Source organism: Ictidomys tridecemlineatus, chromosome 10, assembly GCF_052094955.1.
Source record: "Ictidomys tridecemlineatus isolate mIctTri1 chromosome 10, mIctTri1.hap1, whole genome shotgun sequence".
Taxonomy (NCBI): domain Eukaryota; kingdom Metazoa; phylum Chordata; class Mammalia; order Rodentia; family Sciuridae; genus Ictidomys; species Ictidomys tridecemlineatus.
This window is the reverse complement of record NC_135486.1, coordinates 116,932,957-116,947,628: the sequence shown is the minus strand read 5'-3', so window position 1 is coordinate 116,947,628 and position 14,672 is coordinate 116,932,957. Positions and strand designations below refer to the sequence as shown.

The 14,672-nt window shown below is 56.7% G+C and overlaps 1 protein-coding gene across 4 annotated transcripts; it reads right to left on the bottom strand.

Moving 5' to 3' along the window:
- Nucleotides 1-1,330: 1,330 nt before the first annotated feature.
- Orai2 (ORAI calcium release-activated calcium modulator 2) lies at nucleotides 1,331-13,515 on the bottom strand. 4 transcript variants are annotated; one of them, XM_005328500.5, is made up of 3 exons: nucleotides 13,096-13,515; nucleotides 8,997-9,234; nucleotides 1,331-4,257 (listed from the first exon to the last, which is right to left on the bottom strand). In XM_005328500.5, exons 2-3 carry the CDS (start codon nucleotides 9,219-9,221, stop codon nucleotides 3,718-3,720), a joined length of 765 nt encoding a protein of 254 aa, XP_005328557.1. In that variant the 5' UTR covers nucleotides 9,222-9,234; nucleotides 13,096-13,515; the 3' UTR covers nucleotides 1,331-3,717. The 4 variants fall into 4 exon arrangements, with proteins under 4 accessions (XP_005328557.1, XP_021584245.1, XP_077879981.1 ...); XM_021728570.3 differs by lacking the exon at nucleotides 13,096-13,515 and adding an exon at nucleotides 12,691-12,848; XM_078023855.1 differs by lacking the exon at nucleotides 13,096-13,515 and adding an exon at nucleotides 4,383-4,500 and having other exon boundaries at nucleotides 8,997-9,136.
- Between the last annotated feature and the right edge of the window lie 1,157 nt (nucleotides 13,516-14,672).

The following is a 14,672-nucleotide window of genomic DNA, read 5'->3' as shown; positions in this document are numbered from 1 at the left end:
TACAGACCAGGCACAGGCCATGCGGACTGGGCTGTCCTAAGGCTCTTGTGGACGGCCTCAGGAGAGGTCAGCAGTGCCCTTCCTGGTGGCTCAGCAGGCACCCTCGGCTTGCCGCCGTGCAGAGACCTGAAGGGAGCTTGGTGCAGCTTATGTGGTGAGACCTGGTGGTCCTGCCTCGTGCTGAACTCCGAGCCTCCCCGGGTCTCCTGGCCTTGGTGTGTGTTGAACTAAGCAGCCTCTAGGGTGGCCCACGGCAGCCCAAGTGTGGAGAGCAGCACAGGCTGGAAAGAGGACTTGGCACATCCTAAATGGACATGACAGGGGTCTCTGCGCTCAGCCTTCCCTTGATGCCAGAACCCTCTCCTTCCAGAGGCCTCCGAGTCAGGACAGCTGGGGATGTAGCTCAGTAGTGGAGAAGGTGCCCAGCACGCATCCCCAACACCAGAAAAAACAAAATAAACACCAAGTTGGGGACAGAAGTCTCTCATTGGGTCTGCTGGGTGTTGGGTGGTCCCACTATGCAGGCTTTCTGGGGTCCCCACAGAAGAGGTCCACAGAGCAGGTGGCAGCTTGCCACACGGGTAGGGAAGGGTCCCATCTTTCTGAACATTTTTCCTTGAAGGAAATGGTGGCCTTCACTGTCAATGCTCACTTGTCCACTGGAAGGCCCACTTGCTGGCTAGGGCTCGGTGCCGAGCCCTGGGGAGCCACCCTCTGGGCCTCAGCCACCTAGCTCTCTGGTTGGCAGGATGTGGTGCTGCCAGAGTCTCCACATGCTGGTACAGGTTGCTGTGCCTGCTTCCAGCAGCTTCCAGGCTGAAGGGTGGAGCATTAATAAGGGACAGGAATCTCTCCTGGAAGGGGGCCTCTACGCCAGGGGATAACTGTTCCCAAACAGAATTTCTGGGTGCCTTTCTGTCAGTGCCACTAGGCTAAATGAACCCAGGACCACAGGGACCCAAGGGACCTGAGCTTCAGTAGTGCCTCTCCTGGAGGAATTGGGGACCTTTAGCTGACTGTCCAGAGGGTTCCCTTGGCAGCCAACTACCCAGCTCCTTCCACTGTTTCCAGAAAAAGAGCCCCTTGGGGAAGAAAAGAGCAGAAGCCGCCGAGCTGCAGGGTCCTTTTGGGGCTCTACTGGCAGAGGCCTCTGTCCCAGCCCTCTGCCTATCTATTATAGGGAATTCCATGCCCCTTGGTGGGGCAGCCTGTCAGGACCCTGGCCAGGGGCAGCAGAAGGCCAGTGGGCTCCAGGACTCCCAGGCCGGGCTGAGGGTTCCTGGCACAGCAGCTAGGAAGGAGCAGGGCATCCTACCAAGACACAGGGAGGTTGGAGCAGCTTTACTGGTTTATTCCATCCAATCCAGGGTGACCGTTAAAAATCCATGCACAGGACAGAGTCAGGCCACCTTGCATGATCTGCACAAGCATCACACATATGTAACCAGTGGTACCAACGCTGGCTGCAGTGAGCCTCCACCCACCTGGCTCACACAGTCTGTCCTCGACAGACCTTCGGAGAACATACTAATGACACCAGCCTTTGCCCTTCTACACCAGAAACACCCTGCAACTTGCATGGGCCAGGGGCCTGCGGCCCTCACTGCACAGGGCCTGGCATGCCTGTGGGCTCTCGGCTCAGCACCAGGAAGGACGCTAAACAAAACCAGGGCAAGCCTGTGCTGGCTCTGGGGTGGCCGCAGTGCCTGTCACCAGGCCGAGGCTACACTTTGCAAAATCAGGTTATGCCTCCAGAAACAAGTTGTAGCCTGATTGTCCCCCCATCCTCCAGCCTGCCACACTGAGGTTTCTGTGCCACTCCCAATGGCAGGTTATCCCCATCTTGGGACAAGCTCAGGGCAGCCCTGAGGTTCCCCTCCCGCAGGGTCATCTCTCTTCCCTCAGAGGCTGTTCGCCCCAAATCTGAACAGCCACCGCGAGGACAGCACAGGCACCTGGTGTCTAGGCTGCCAGGCCAACGCTGCCTGTGGACCAGGGTAGCACCTGCCCCGCCAGCACTGGGGCAGGTGGCCCAGCCTGAGGAGCTGGGTGCCCTGGGGACAGGGGTACCAGATGGTTCTGGAAAGTGGCATCAGGAGCCTCAAAAGGCTCCAGCCAGAGGAAAAGCCCTCTGTCCCTCCCAGGTCTGGGAGGCGCTCATTCAGAAGGGCCAGCCCGTTTCACCCCTGCCAGGACGTGAGCAGCATCTTGCAGTGATGCCCACACCCGTGAGCAGAGCAAACACGAGGGCCTCCGCAGCAGGGCTCCAGGGGAGCAGAGATGCCTGGAGGGGTGGAGGCACCCTCTGCCCAGGGGACACTGTGTTCAGGCTCCCTGGGCAGATTCCCAACGGCCCCTCAGCATCTCAGAACTGTGTGTCAAGGATTCCATTCTCAATAGCATGTCTCTTTTCCAGAGACCTCACCAGGCCCTCCAGGACCCACAGCCCAGCCCAAAGCCCACAGTAAGCTGTTGAGGAAGGTAAACAGAACACGAAGCCAGTGGCCGTTTATGTACAGAACGAGAAAAGAGGCGCCCCTCTCCAGGCTGCTGCTGGAAAGGGGGTAAACATGGTTTCAGAGCAGCTCAGGTGCTGTGCGTGCCACGGGAGCTCATGCAGTAGCACTGACGGGCACGCCAGCAGCGTGGGCAGGGTCTACCAGATGCCTTGGTGACGCCAGCCCTACACTGCACAGTGTGTAAACAGGGAGGGAATCTGTGTCCCCAAGACCTGGTGGGCCCAGCAGGGGTGTACTGGGGCCCTTGCCATCCCTGTGGCTGCACAGTGTCCTAACAAGGAGGCCACACTGGGTTGCTACAGGCCCAGCAGGGTCAGTGGCCCTGCTGACACCCCAGGCTATCTCCTCTCAGCATTCAGGGCCACAGGAGGCCAGGATGGCTCCAGTGCCCAGCCTGCTGCTAATGCAGCCCAAAGCAGTGGCTCACTCTGGCTCAGGCCTCTAGTGGTCAAGAGGTGGAGCCTCTGGACAGGTGGGCACTTTCCCCTTCTGGTGGCCTCAGTAAATCAGTGTGGCCAGGCTCCAGGCTGCTGGCAAAGACTGTCTGAGCCTGGCACGCCTTGGAGCCCCCAGTGAACTCAGCTTCTTAGCAGGGTATCATGCAGGATGCCCACAGACACTGACCTGCCCCAGGAACGGGGCCTGAGCCTGGGAAGTCTCCCTTAGGCCCTGCAGCCTCACCCCAGCAGCACCCACGCCTGTGGGGCCAACGTATGCGCCAGGCTCCCACTTCCCGCCCCCGCCAGGCTGCCCCACTCCTTCCAGGGCCAGGAGGGGAGCACCAAGCCAAGCTGAGTCCTGTTCCCTTCAGTGGCCCAGCCCTGTCCAACCTCGGGGAGCCATGCACTGGCAAGTGGTCATGAGGTCCACCTCTGAACCCACGACCCTGGCCCTGCTGGCCACAGGTTCTGGTCTCCGAGACTCTCCGCTCACTGTGCTGCCCAGAGCCTATGAGGGGACACATGGGCTTCCTCTGCCCACAGCTCTTGGCAACCCAGCCTCCCACGTCACTGCAGTGCCATGTTCTGAGGGGCTGGCCCAGGCTTCCGGGTTATTTTGGCATCGAGACAGGAGTAAGACTTTGGTCGGGGCCTGCCTGGCCGCATCCAGCAGCCTGGCGAGCATCTGCGTTTCTGGAAGCCCTGCTGCAGCCGTTCTGGTACAGTGGGTGGTGCCATCCCAGGCGCCTGCGCGGCCCTCACACCACCTGCAGGCTGCGCTCGTGCCCGTCCAGTTGCACCTTGAGCTTGTGAAGCTCCTCGATCTCCCGGTTGTGGCGCTCTGTCTTGTGGCGCACCAGTGAGCGGTAGAAGTGGATGGTGAAGACCACGAAGATGAGGCCCACGGGCACCATGATGATGGTGGACACCAGCGCAGCCTGCCAGCCTGTGTGGCCCCCGGAGCCTGGCGTGGGGCCAGGCTGGCGCCTGGCATCCACGGGAAGGAACTTGATCCAGCAGAGCAACACCACCTCAGCCAGGAAGAGCAGGATGCCCAGCACGGTGGAGAAGCCCCAGGCCAGCTCAATGTAGGGGTGCATGCGCTCGTGCGGCGATTCGCTGATGGAGTTGAGGTTGTGGATGTTGCTCACGGCCTCCACGTTGGGCAGGATGCAGGTGCTGATGAGCAGGGCGAACAGGTGCACGGCCACCAGCACCGTGGTGCAGGCGCTGAAGGCGATGAGCAGCGGCGGTGGGTACTGGTACTGCGTCTCCAGCTGCACCTCCACCATGGCCACCTGTCGAGGCACAGTGGGGGGGGTGGCGCCAGGTGGGCAGGGCTACACCTCGACATGGCTTCCTGTGGGCCAGAGGGCTGGGCTGGGTGGGCTGAGGGGGCAGTGCCACAGGTACCCACACTCACCTGCCGTGGGACTCAGCCATACAGAGAGCCCTCAGAGCCCAGAGGGCACCCTCCTCACTGTTCACCTATTTCAAACTTTCCTTTTTTTCTGATTATAACTAAAAAAGCTCTCACGAACCTGAAAAGTACAGAAGAGTGAAAATGTAGAGGGGTGGAGGTGGCAGGGAAAGGGCCTCACCTCACAGGGGCACAGAGTAGGCACCTGGGTGCAAAGCCACAGCTGGGTGAGGCCACGCTGCCCTGAGAGCAGGCTGGCAGCATGTGGCTTTGCTACTGAAACCAGAGTCAGGCCGAGGAGCGGCTTAGCTGAAGAGCAATGGCTGTTTAAACACATAAAAACTGACCTCTCAGAAAAGTGAACGTGGAGGCTACTTGGAGCTGCCCACCTGGACACCTCCTATAGAGAGCACAGGTGCGCCTCTCAGCTGAGAAGGAAAGTGCAGAGAGGGGCTGGGGCTGTGAACTTGCCTCGGGTGTGTGAGGCCCTGGGTTCAACGCTCAGCACCACATAAAAATAAAAAAAGAAAGATATTGTGCCCATCTACAACTAAAAAAAAAAAAAAAAAAAAGGCTGGGGATGTGGCTCAAGCAGTAGCATGCTGGCCTGGCATGCACGGGGCACTGGATTTAATCCTCAAAACCACATAAAAATAAAAAAAAAATAAAGATATTGTGTCCACCTGAAATCAAAAAATAAATATTAAAAAAAAAAAAAAACAAACAGAGAGCCGGGTGGGTGGCGCACACCTGTAATCCCAGCAGCTCAGGAGGCTGAGGCAGGAGGATCGGGAGTTCAAAACCAGCCTCAGCAAAAAAGCGAGGCCCAGTGGTTGAGTGCCCCTGGGTTCAATCCCCGGTATCCCCCCCAAAAAAAGTGCAGGGAAAAGCAGGTGCTCTAGACCAGGAACAGGGTGGGCAGGGTGCTGGCGTTGCAGGTGCAGGGCCCTGTGTGCAGCGTCTGGGGTGCACACATCATGAAGGGCTGTGACAAGTTGTGCAGGAGCAGCATGGGGGATGAAAGAGCGAGTGGCGGAGCTTGGTGCAGGGCTTTGTTTTAAGCCGAGGTTACCCTGTGGTGGTGCTGGGGGTAGAACCCACAGACTCCTGCGTGCTGGGCATGCACTCCACTGCTGGGCCACGCCCCTCCACCCTAAGTCTTTCCACAGCACCCAGTTGTTTTTGGCGGTGCTAGGGATGGAACCCAGGGCCTCGAGCATGCCAGGCGACTGCTCCGCTCCGAGCTACACCTGCCCCTGCAATACTTAATATTTACTTTTTCATGTTCTGGGTGTTGCACCGAGGGGCACTCTAGCACTCGGCTACATCCCCAGCTTTTAAAATTTTTTATTTGAGACAGGGTCTTCCTAATTTTTCCAGGCTGGCCTCAAAATTTCAATCCTCCAGTTTTAGCCTCTGAAAGAGCTGGGATTATATGCGAGCACCACTGCACCCCACAATTTTTAAAATATATCTATGTACCACACTTTTATTTATTTTTGCAGTGCTATGGGTTATATGTAGTACACTTTGCTTAAATAAAAAATTGTTTTGTTGTTTTTTGCAGTGCTGGGAATTAAACCCAGGGCCTCACACATGTTGGCAAGCCCCCTACCACTAAGCCTCAGCCCCACCCCTAAAATTTATTTTTAAATGAAAGACAAAGACCACAGCAGGAACCAGAAGCCAGGCTTATTCTGCGCCCGGAGGTCCCTGCAGCCATTCCTGGACCTGCCCACCACACACCAGAGGGGGAGTTTGCAACGGGCCCTCCCACCTCACCCTGGCCCACGGACCACCCAGTGGAGGGTTTAGCCCAGGCCCACCAGGGTCTCCAAGGCTCACCAAGAACTTTCCCCGGGCACCCAAAAGAAAGAAACTAGTCAAGAAAGGTGGTAGGGGAGGAGGCAGAAAGGGAGAAGGCCGAGGAAAGCCCTCTATCCATTGTTCTCCCCACTATCAGAGCCATCCCTGTTTTAAAAATCTCTAAGAAAAGCTGGGCACACATCTTTAATCCCAGGGGCTAGGGAGGCTGACGCAGGAGGATCCCAAGTTCGAGGCCAGACTCCAAAATTTAGTGAGACCCTCTCTCCAAAATAAAAAATAAGTAAGTAAAAAGGGCTGGGGATGTAGCTCAGTGGTAAATCACCCCTGGATTCAATCCTCAGTACCAAAGAAACAAAAACAAACAAGAAACTTAAAAAAAAAAAAATCTCTAAGGAAGATTTCACAAGTTCCTTTGGCAACTGCTGTGTCAGAGCGAGAACCTTATCCCTCATCCCTTCATGTTCCCATTAGTGATGACAGAACACTTGATAGGGAAAAGAAGATGGAGTAGTCCTAGTGGACCACAGCTGAACAGCTATAGCAATTATGGCTGAGGCCTTGATGAAAGACACAGGCTGAGGAACCGCCTTTCTTCAGTGGCCTTGGGCAGGCTCCTGTTATCACACAGGATATGGCCCAAGAAAGGCTCTCACAAACCACAGGGCCCAGGGTGGGGAACAAAGATGACTAAAAGGCAGAAGATGGAGCTTACACGAAGCAGCCTGGCTCGGCCGCAAGAGCAGAAAAAGTCAGAGGCCCCTGCGCTGTGTGTGTGTGTGTGTGTGTGTGTGTGTGTGTGTGTGTGTGTGTGTGTTAGTGTCTTTATTTATTTATTTCTATGTGTGCTCAGGACCAACCCAGTACCTCACCAGTGTGAGGCAGGTGCTCTACCGCTGAGCCACGACCCCAGCCCTGCACTGTGTCTCTCAGAGATTTTGTGCGGAGGCTCAGGGTCACAGGCTCTGTGTTAGGGAAGGGGAAAGGTGAAGACATCAGCTGGGGGTGGGCACTGGTGCTCGCTGGGCCCAGGACCAGCCTCGCAGTTCTGACCAGGGAATACCGACAGGGGCTCACCTGTCCCTGTCCTTGGCCCAACTCAGCCCCTCCCTGATGACCTGCACTAGTCCCTCCCTCAGTTGCTTCCCACCTTCCCAGAACCGGCTGTTGGGCTGAGTCTGCAGCACGCCGTAGGCTGTGGCAGCTTCCCCAGGGGGAAACGTCTGGAAGAGGAGACACTGTGTCCACTGAGAAGAGATGAATTAGAACCAGCAAGCGTGAGTGCCACAGCCGGGCAGAGGACAGACAGCGCCCCTGGAGGTGCAGGTGACTTGGGCTTCCCCCTCCTGCCTCTCAGTGGCTGCTCACCACCCCGGAGGGCTGAAGTCTGAAAACACCTCCTCTTCTCCAGAATTCACTCATAAAACTTCACTTGCAGGGTTTGTTTTCAAATCTCAAAAGGCTGTGAAGTCTTCAAGTGGGTAAGTGTTCAACACTGTGCAGTGACGGGCCACCCGGTAACCCCAGTGGCTTGGAAGGCTGAGACAGGAGGATTGCAAGGCCAAGGCCAGCCTCAGCAACTTAGCAAGACTCTGTCTCAAAGTAAAAAAATAAAAAGGGCTGGGGGTGTAGCACAAGTCAAGTGCCCTGGGTTCAATGGCCAGCACCACCAAAAACCCAAACAACAACTTCTCACAAGCATTCCTTTAAATCAAACTTGAGAAAACACTCTTTTTTTAACAAGATGAAAACCACAGGAAGAAAATCAGTAAAAGCCAAAGTTGTGCACCACCTGATTACACACTTCTGTAATCATGTTATAAAAATAAAACACAGGACCTTTAAATAAGCCTTTCTCTCAACCACAGACCTAAACACAAATGTGCTGCCTTCCAATGTGCTGCCTCTGAGCTGGGCGACCTCTGCAGCCCCGTGAGATCCCATGAGATCCCGCCCTCCGGGCCTCCAGCCTTCTCTGACTAGAAGGAGGAGGCCAGGGGGACTGAGGAGGCTCGCTCTGCCCGCTTTTTGCTCCTTGCTTTTTGTTTTGTTTCCTACTGGGGGTTGAGCCCAGGGGTGCTTACCCGCTGAGCCACACCGCAGCCCTTTTACTGAGGCTGGCCTCGAACTGGTGATCCTCCCGCCTCAGCCTCTGATCTGAGCTGCTGGGATCACAGGTGTGTCCCACCACGCCCCCTCGGCTTTTTATTTTAAATTGCACTGTCAATTTAACATCCGTGGGTTATAGAAAAACAATTGTTACAAAAAGAAATCAATCATTTCCAGCCCAAATGCACCTCAGCACACAGCAGTGAGGGCTGAGCCCTGCCATCCTCACCCTCTGGGACAATCCAGTGGGACAGGGAGTGGAATCAACAGCAGGCGTGGCTTTGCCAAGACTGACTCCTGTCCTGGGATGACTCAGAGGGAAAGTGGCGGGGAAGCAAGCCAGAACTTCTGCACCACCCGAGGAGGCCACACTTGGCCAGCGTCTACCTCCCCAACCAGCCTAACCCCAACCGATCCTGAGTCCTGCTCAAGTCCTGCAGGTGTCCCAGCTCCTGGGTGGCTCCAAGGAAGGGCTGCAGGGTGCCTTTCCCAGAAGCCCTGTCCATGGAGCGGTTTCCACCCCCCACTACCTTCCAGGCTTGGGGCTCCCCAGTCCCAGCAACCCTGCATGAACAGCACAGTGCTCTGGGAGGAGCGGGTTGGACAGACTCCCTGGTGCACCCTGGCTGTGGGGAGGAGCAACACAGTGCTCTCCGAGGAGGGCCCCCGCCTCGTTGTACTCACCATGGCGAAGCCCGAGAGGAGGGCCGAGGTCCTGCTGGAGGCCTTCAGCTTGGCCCTGCTCAGGTAGAGCTTCCTCCAGGACAGGGCCTGCACTGAGTGGTGGTTGGAGGTGACCAGTTCCAGGTAGCTGCGGCGGACCCAGTCGCGGTAATCCATGCCCTTGTGGCCGGGCTCAGGGCAGGCCGGGGTGGAGGGGTCCACAGGGACGTTGAGCTCGGCACTCATGGTGGGGGCCAGGCTGCGGGTAAGACAGGGACAATATCAGGTGCCCCAGATAGTTCTGGAGCCTTGAAAAGTCATACTTGTGCTGGGAGTGATGGCACACGCCTATAATCCCAGCCACTAGGGAGGCTGAGGCAGGAGGATCACAAGTTTAAGATCAGCCTGGGCAACTTAGCAAGACCCTAAGCAATGTAGCAAGACCTTGAATCAAAATGAAAAATAAAAAGGGCTGGGGTGTAGCTCGGTGGTAGAGCACCCCCAGGACTCCCTAGTACTGCAAAAAACACACACAGGAAAGAACAGCCAGATTCCCAAGTCTGTTTGACCCTCCCAGGGCCTGCAGAGCTGTACAGGGCCCAAGGTAGAGTGGATGTGGGGTCCTGGTCTCTGAGGTGGTCCTCATGCCACAATGTGAGAGCCAGCTGCAGAAGAGGAGGGTCGGGGGCTCACCACCCACCACCACCTGCACAGCTAAAAGGCACCACCCTCTCGGCGCTCAGAGAGGCTCCGACTCAGTGTGGCCGTGGGTGAGTGGAACTTGAAGGCTGCCACTGAATCCCCTCATGTGTGCCATATGCCAGGAACAGGCTACTGTGTGTTCAGAGAAAGCCGAGGGGGTCGTAAGTGAGCTCAGTGGAGGAGGCATGGGTTCCAGCCCCAGCAACACCATGGGAGAAGAAAAAAAGTCTAAGCCCTAAAGAAATAGGACCTGGCTGGGCATGGTACCTCACGCCTGTAATCCCAGCAGCCTGGGAGGCTGAGGCAGGAGGATTCCAAGTGTAAAGCCAGCCTCAGCAATGGTAGGGCGCTAAACAACTCAGTGAGACCCTGTCTTTAAATAAAATACAAAATAGGGCTGGGGATGGGGCTCAGTGGCCAAGTGCCCCTGGGTTCAATCCCCATTACCAAATAAAAAAGAAAGAAAGAAAAAAAAGAAACAGGAATCTGACTCTGCTGCGAGATCCTAAGCCACGCCTGACCTGAGAACCTCAAGCCTTCATCTTCAGAATTGGGGACCTTGGTCTGGGGTGCGACTCAGTGGTAGAGCACTTGCCTGCTATGGGTGAGGCCCTGAATTCAAAACAAAAACTGGGGTTACTCCCATCTCCAGGACCCTTGAAGACAATGCCCCTCAAGATTCAAAGCTGCATTCCATGACCAAGCGCCACCCATGGAACAAACGCTTCCACCTAAATTCTAATCAGCACAGTTCACCCCAAAAGCCAATCTTTAGTTTATATAACTTAAAGAAGCCATCCTGGCTGCAATAGGAACCTGTGGCCAAATGAAAAATCAAAGCCCTCAAATGACATGAGCAACTTTTAAGGAGGAATGGAGACTGGAGACCCTTGCGGTCACCCTCCTGGACACGGGGCTTGAAATGTGGTCCAAACATCAGAAGGACTGATTTGTTGAGATCTGTGAATTTAACCCAAGTCCCTGCTAATCTAAATAGGGACTGGAGGGTCTCCAGGGGCTCCGGGGGCAGCCTGAGCAGCCTGGGATCTGGCTCTAATTAATCTCTGGGGCTTGCTTCAAGGACACAGGCACCTTGCTTGGCCTTAGTAACTTTTGCAATCAGATCCACTGGGCCTCCTGGAAAGCCCGCTCAGGCATTGGAAGCACAGCGGGGTTCCCAGCTCCAAGGAGGGCACCTGGGAGGGGGTGGGCTGGGGGTGTTGACCAGAGTCAGCAGCAAAGGAACCATCCATCCGCGTCTATCTCTAGGAGGGTAACAGGAAGATGTCAGAGGTGGGGAAAGGTCTCCCTTGATCTGCTTTTCTCCTTGTTCCCCACCAGGTCACAAAGTCACAGCTCTTTCTTACTGGCCAACCAACAAGACCCCTGCTCTGCTATCTGCCAAGGGATCAAGTCACGTACAGGAATGCCAACTTGGGCATCTGGGTTACACCTTGTCCTCATTTGCAGCCAGCAGTACTCATCCAAGCACTTTATCACTTGAAGGTCCCTTCCCTTGGGGAGAATTCAAAGAAATGATGCCCACTGAACAATCTATGGGTTAGCTCCAAATAAATGAAAAGTGTCAGAATGTGGAAGTGCACATTTCCTTTTCCCCACACAGAACAGAACTGGGCCTATGGTCCAATGGACAGTTCACAGGGAACTAACCTCCGAGCAACACCAGAGAGCAAGATTAGGGGACTCAGACTCAAGTACTAAACTGGCCCTGAGAGAGACCCTCCCTTAAAAGATAAGATGCTACAGCAGGGAAGGTTCTGAAAGGCAGGAAGACCAGCTTTGGACACGTCTGGGGACAAGGCGGAAAGGCTGGCTGCCTGGCAGGTAGGGAGAAGACACTTGGAGCAGGAGAGCAGCACCGGGCAGGGCCTGCGTGGCCAGCAGTGTAACTGCAGGGTTCTCTCTGGTGGTGCTTGGCCCTGGGGGATGGAGAGACTGGTGATGGGCACCTTTAGGCCCTGCTGAGTCCATCTGTATTGGAACCACATTCACTCAGTGAAATAGTGGGTGGACTGAAAAGACTGGGAGCCTGGTGCCCCCAGGAAGGGACATTGGGGTACAGCAGAGGGAAGCCTAGGGGCCACCAGTGAATGGCAGCTGGGCTCCAGTCAGAGTGGAGATTACAGCCTCAGAGAAGTGAAGGCTGAGGACAGCCTCTAGGGAGAGGCTGAACTCTGCTGCAGATGTCCCCAGAGTGTGTGTGTTTGTGGGGAGTGGGGGCTGGGCAGGAAGGGCTGCCTGCCTGCCTGGAGCTAGATCCCCAAGATAGGAAGCTACTTCCTCCAGAGGTACCAGCCAGGATAGGATTCAAATCCACCCCTCACCCTCCCAGCCAAGACCTACGGGGTGACAGTCTGTGCCCCAAGGGGTGGCCCAGAGTCTGGTCCCCAGCTCCAGGCTCAGGGAGGAGGTAAGGGGGGGGCCAAGATGGAGCCGACATTTCTGTCAGACGCCCAAGCTCCCAAGGATGCTCTCCTGGCTAAATCTTTTGGGGTTTCTTGGTTGTTTTTATCAGGAGCGGTTTGAGAAAAGAGGTCTGGAGAAAGAAGCAGCGATTCCCCTAGGCGGGCTGGTCAGAATCGTTCTCAGGGGCCGGGTTTAGAGTTTGTCTGCCTTGACTTCCTCTGAACATCTGGGGCACGGGAAATGTCGCTGTCACACAAGGGTGCGGGGAGGGGACCCTGCAGCTCCCACAAGCGTCCATCTGCATCTCCTGTCCCTTCCCCTCGCGAAGCCCCGGATTCGGCCGGTGCCCGCAACTTCCGAATCCTCTGGGCACCTCACCATGCTCGGAATCCCGCGGGACTGGCCACCTGGCCGCCCCCACCCCCACGGCCATCCTCTTTCCGCTCCGTCCCAAGCCTCCTCAGGGCCAGTCCCTTCTCCGTCCAGTGTCCCCGGTCCGATTCGGCACCCCAGAGGGGCGGGAAGCACCCCGCGCCCCCCGCCCGGATGTCGGGGGAGCAGGGGGTGCGCCCGCGCCGACACTCACCGGAGCTGCCCTGCCCGCCGCCCCGGCGCCGCTCCGGGCTCGCGGCAGGCAGCGGTGGAGTGGCCCAGTGGCGTGGCCCGGCCGGGCGCGGAGCGCGGCCCCCTCCCTCCTTCCGCCCGGAGAGCGGGGTCCCCCGGCCCCGCCTCCGACGGCCGCCCCGCCCCCGCCGGCCGCCGCAGCCGCTGCCAAGGCAACGGCGCGCCGCCGTCACGTGACCGGCCCACGGGGAGCTGGGGCACGTGACCCGTCGGATGGGGGGGCGGGAGCTCCGGGGTCTCCTCCCCCGCCGGGACCACCGTGGGGCTGCGAGCCGGGGTCACCTCTCCTGCCTCCGCTGGGTGCAGGATGACTGGCCGGCAGCGAGGCGAGCCAGAGGACGGGGCCCCACCCGGGCCACCTACTCACGAGCTGGACTTTCTCTGGCCCTGGATCAAACGGCAAGGTCCGGCAGGGCCGGCCGGTGGAGGGTGAGCCAGAGCACTGACGAGAAGCACCTGGGTTCACAGCCTCCGAGGATGCCCAGCATCGCCCTTGCCCGGGGAGGGTGGGGTGGGGCAAAGGGTGGAAGGGCCAGGCCACGCCCGAGTTTGCCCAGGGTGTGTGTGGGCACCACGCGGAGCCCGCACCGAGCCGGTCTGGGTCGCCGGGGTCACACAGCCCACTCTCAGGGAGACCTGCCGGCGCCTAACCCGGCACAGCAACCTCGGCCCCCCGGGAGCTGCGCGGAGAGCTCACAGACCGCACCAAAGGGCTGCCGCGCTGCCTCCCGCCCCTTCGGGCGCTCTGCTGCGAACCTCTCACCCTTGGGTGAGCGCTGCGGTTTTACGACCGAGATATTCAAACAGGAACGTTCTTTTCAGGAAGTGCACAACATGAATAATTCACAGAGAGGCAGGATGGGTTCATATCAACCCGCCGGTGCCAGACGGCCCCTAAGGGTCCTTCCTTCGTGCCTGGTAGGCTGCTGCGTGCCCTACATAGGATTTTTCCATCTGTCACAACAGCATTCGACCGTGACACATTTATCCAAACGAAAGAAAAATTCCACTCCTGTCACCCAGTCCAGGTTTTCCGGCAATTGCGAGAGTATAAACGTTGCAAATGCCAGGCTAAATCCCTTTACACTTCAGGGTCCAGGAATGTTACCTTTTTATCCAGGACACTTAAAAACAGACTAAACCAGTTTCCTCCAGCTGGTTACTGACTCAACAGGGATGTTAGGCCCTAAAAATGACATAAGAAAATCCCAGGGTCTGATTACTGCCCCTGCCCCTTAGCTATAGGAAAGAGGGCATTTTAATTTCAGAGAGCAGAGTCCTCATAAAGCTATCGTGCTGTGTCTTTCAAACCTCAACCTCAAGTTCTTGATAAATGAACTTAAAAAGAGGAAGAAAACATTCTGTAAACTATAGTAGTTGCATCATAGATGAAAATTCCTCTGCAGGGGCAGCATGAGTGCTCAGTCTTACTCAGGAAGCCTGAAGTGCTGTCCTCTAGAGCTTCCAGTGCCAGGTGGTGACGCCTCCAACCCCAAGCACAATCCAGCATGTCCAGACAGAAGCAGCACCACAGCTCTCAGGGCCCAGGTCCTAACCAAATGAAAGGCGCTCTTCTCTCCCTTAGAAGATGGAGGGAGGACACGTGAAGACACTACTGAAAGCAGATTTAAGTCACAAAAGTGCTAATCAGAGGTGTCCTCTGGCACAAGGGGGCTGAGTGGGAGGTTCAGGTGAAGGCTCACAAGTGCTGATGGCCAGGATGTTGGCCAGTTTGTGCCACTTTCCTAGATGGTGATCAGGACAAGTCCCATCTCTCCTAGGGCCTTAGCTATCCTGCTTGGAAACAGTCCAGTTTGAGGCCATACACACTCAGTGGCACTAAGGTCTTTGTTTTCCCTTTAGGATGGATCAACAGTTGGCACAGCTAATGTTTCCAGATCCCTGGTACCTTGCTTCTGTCCCCTTGACTATTCACTCTTATGG

Bases quoted from the DNA above. Each gene is read 5' to 3' on its own strand.
- Orai2 (XM_005328500.5), bottom strand. From the start codon at position 9,221: ATGAGTGCCGAGCTCAACGTCCCTGTGGACCCCTCCACCCCGGCCTGC. The intron at 4,258-8,996 runs GTGAGTACAACG...GTGCCTCGACAG, and splicing joins TCCTCTCGGGCTTCGCCATG to GTGGCCATGGTGGAGGTGCA.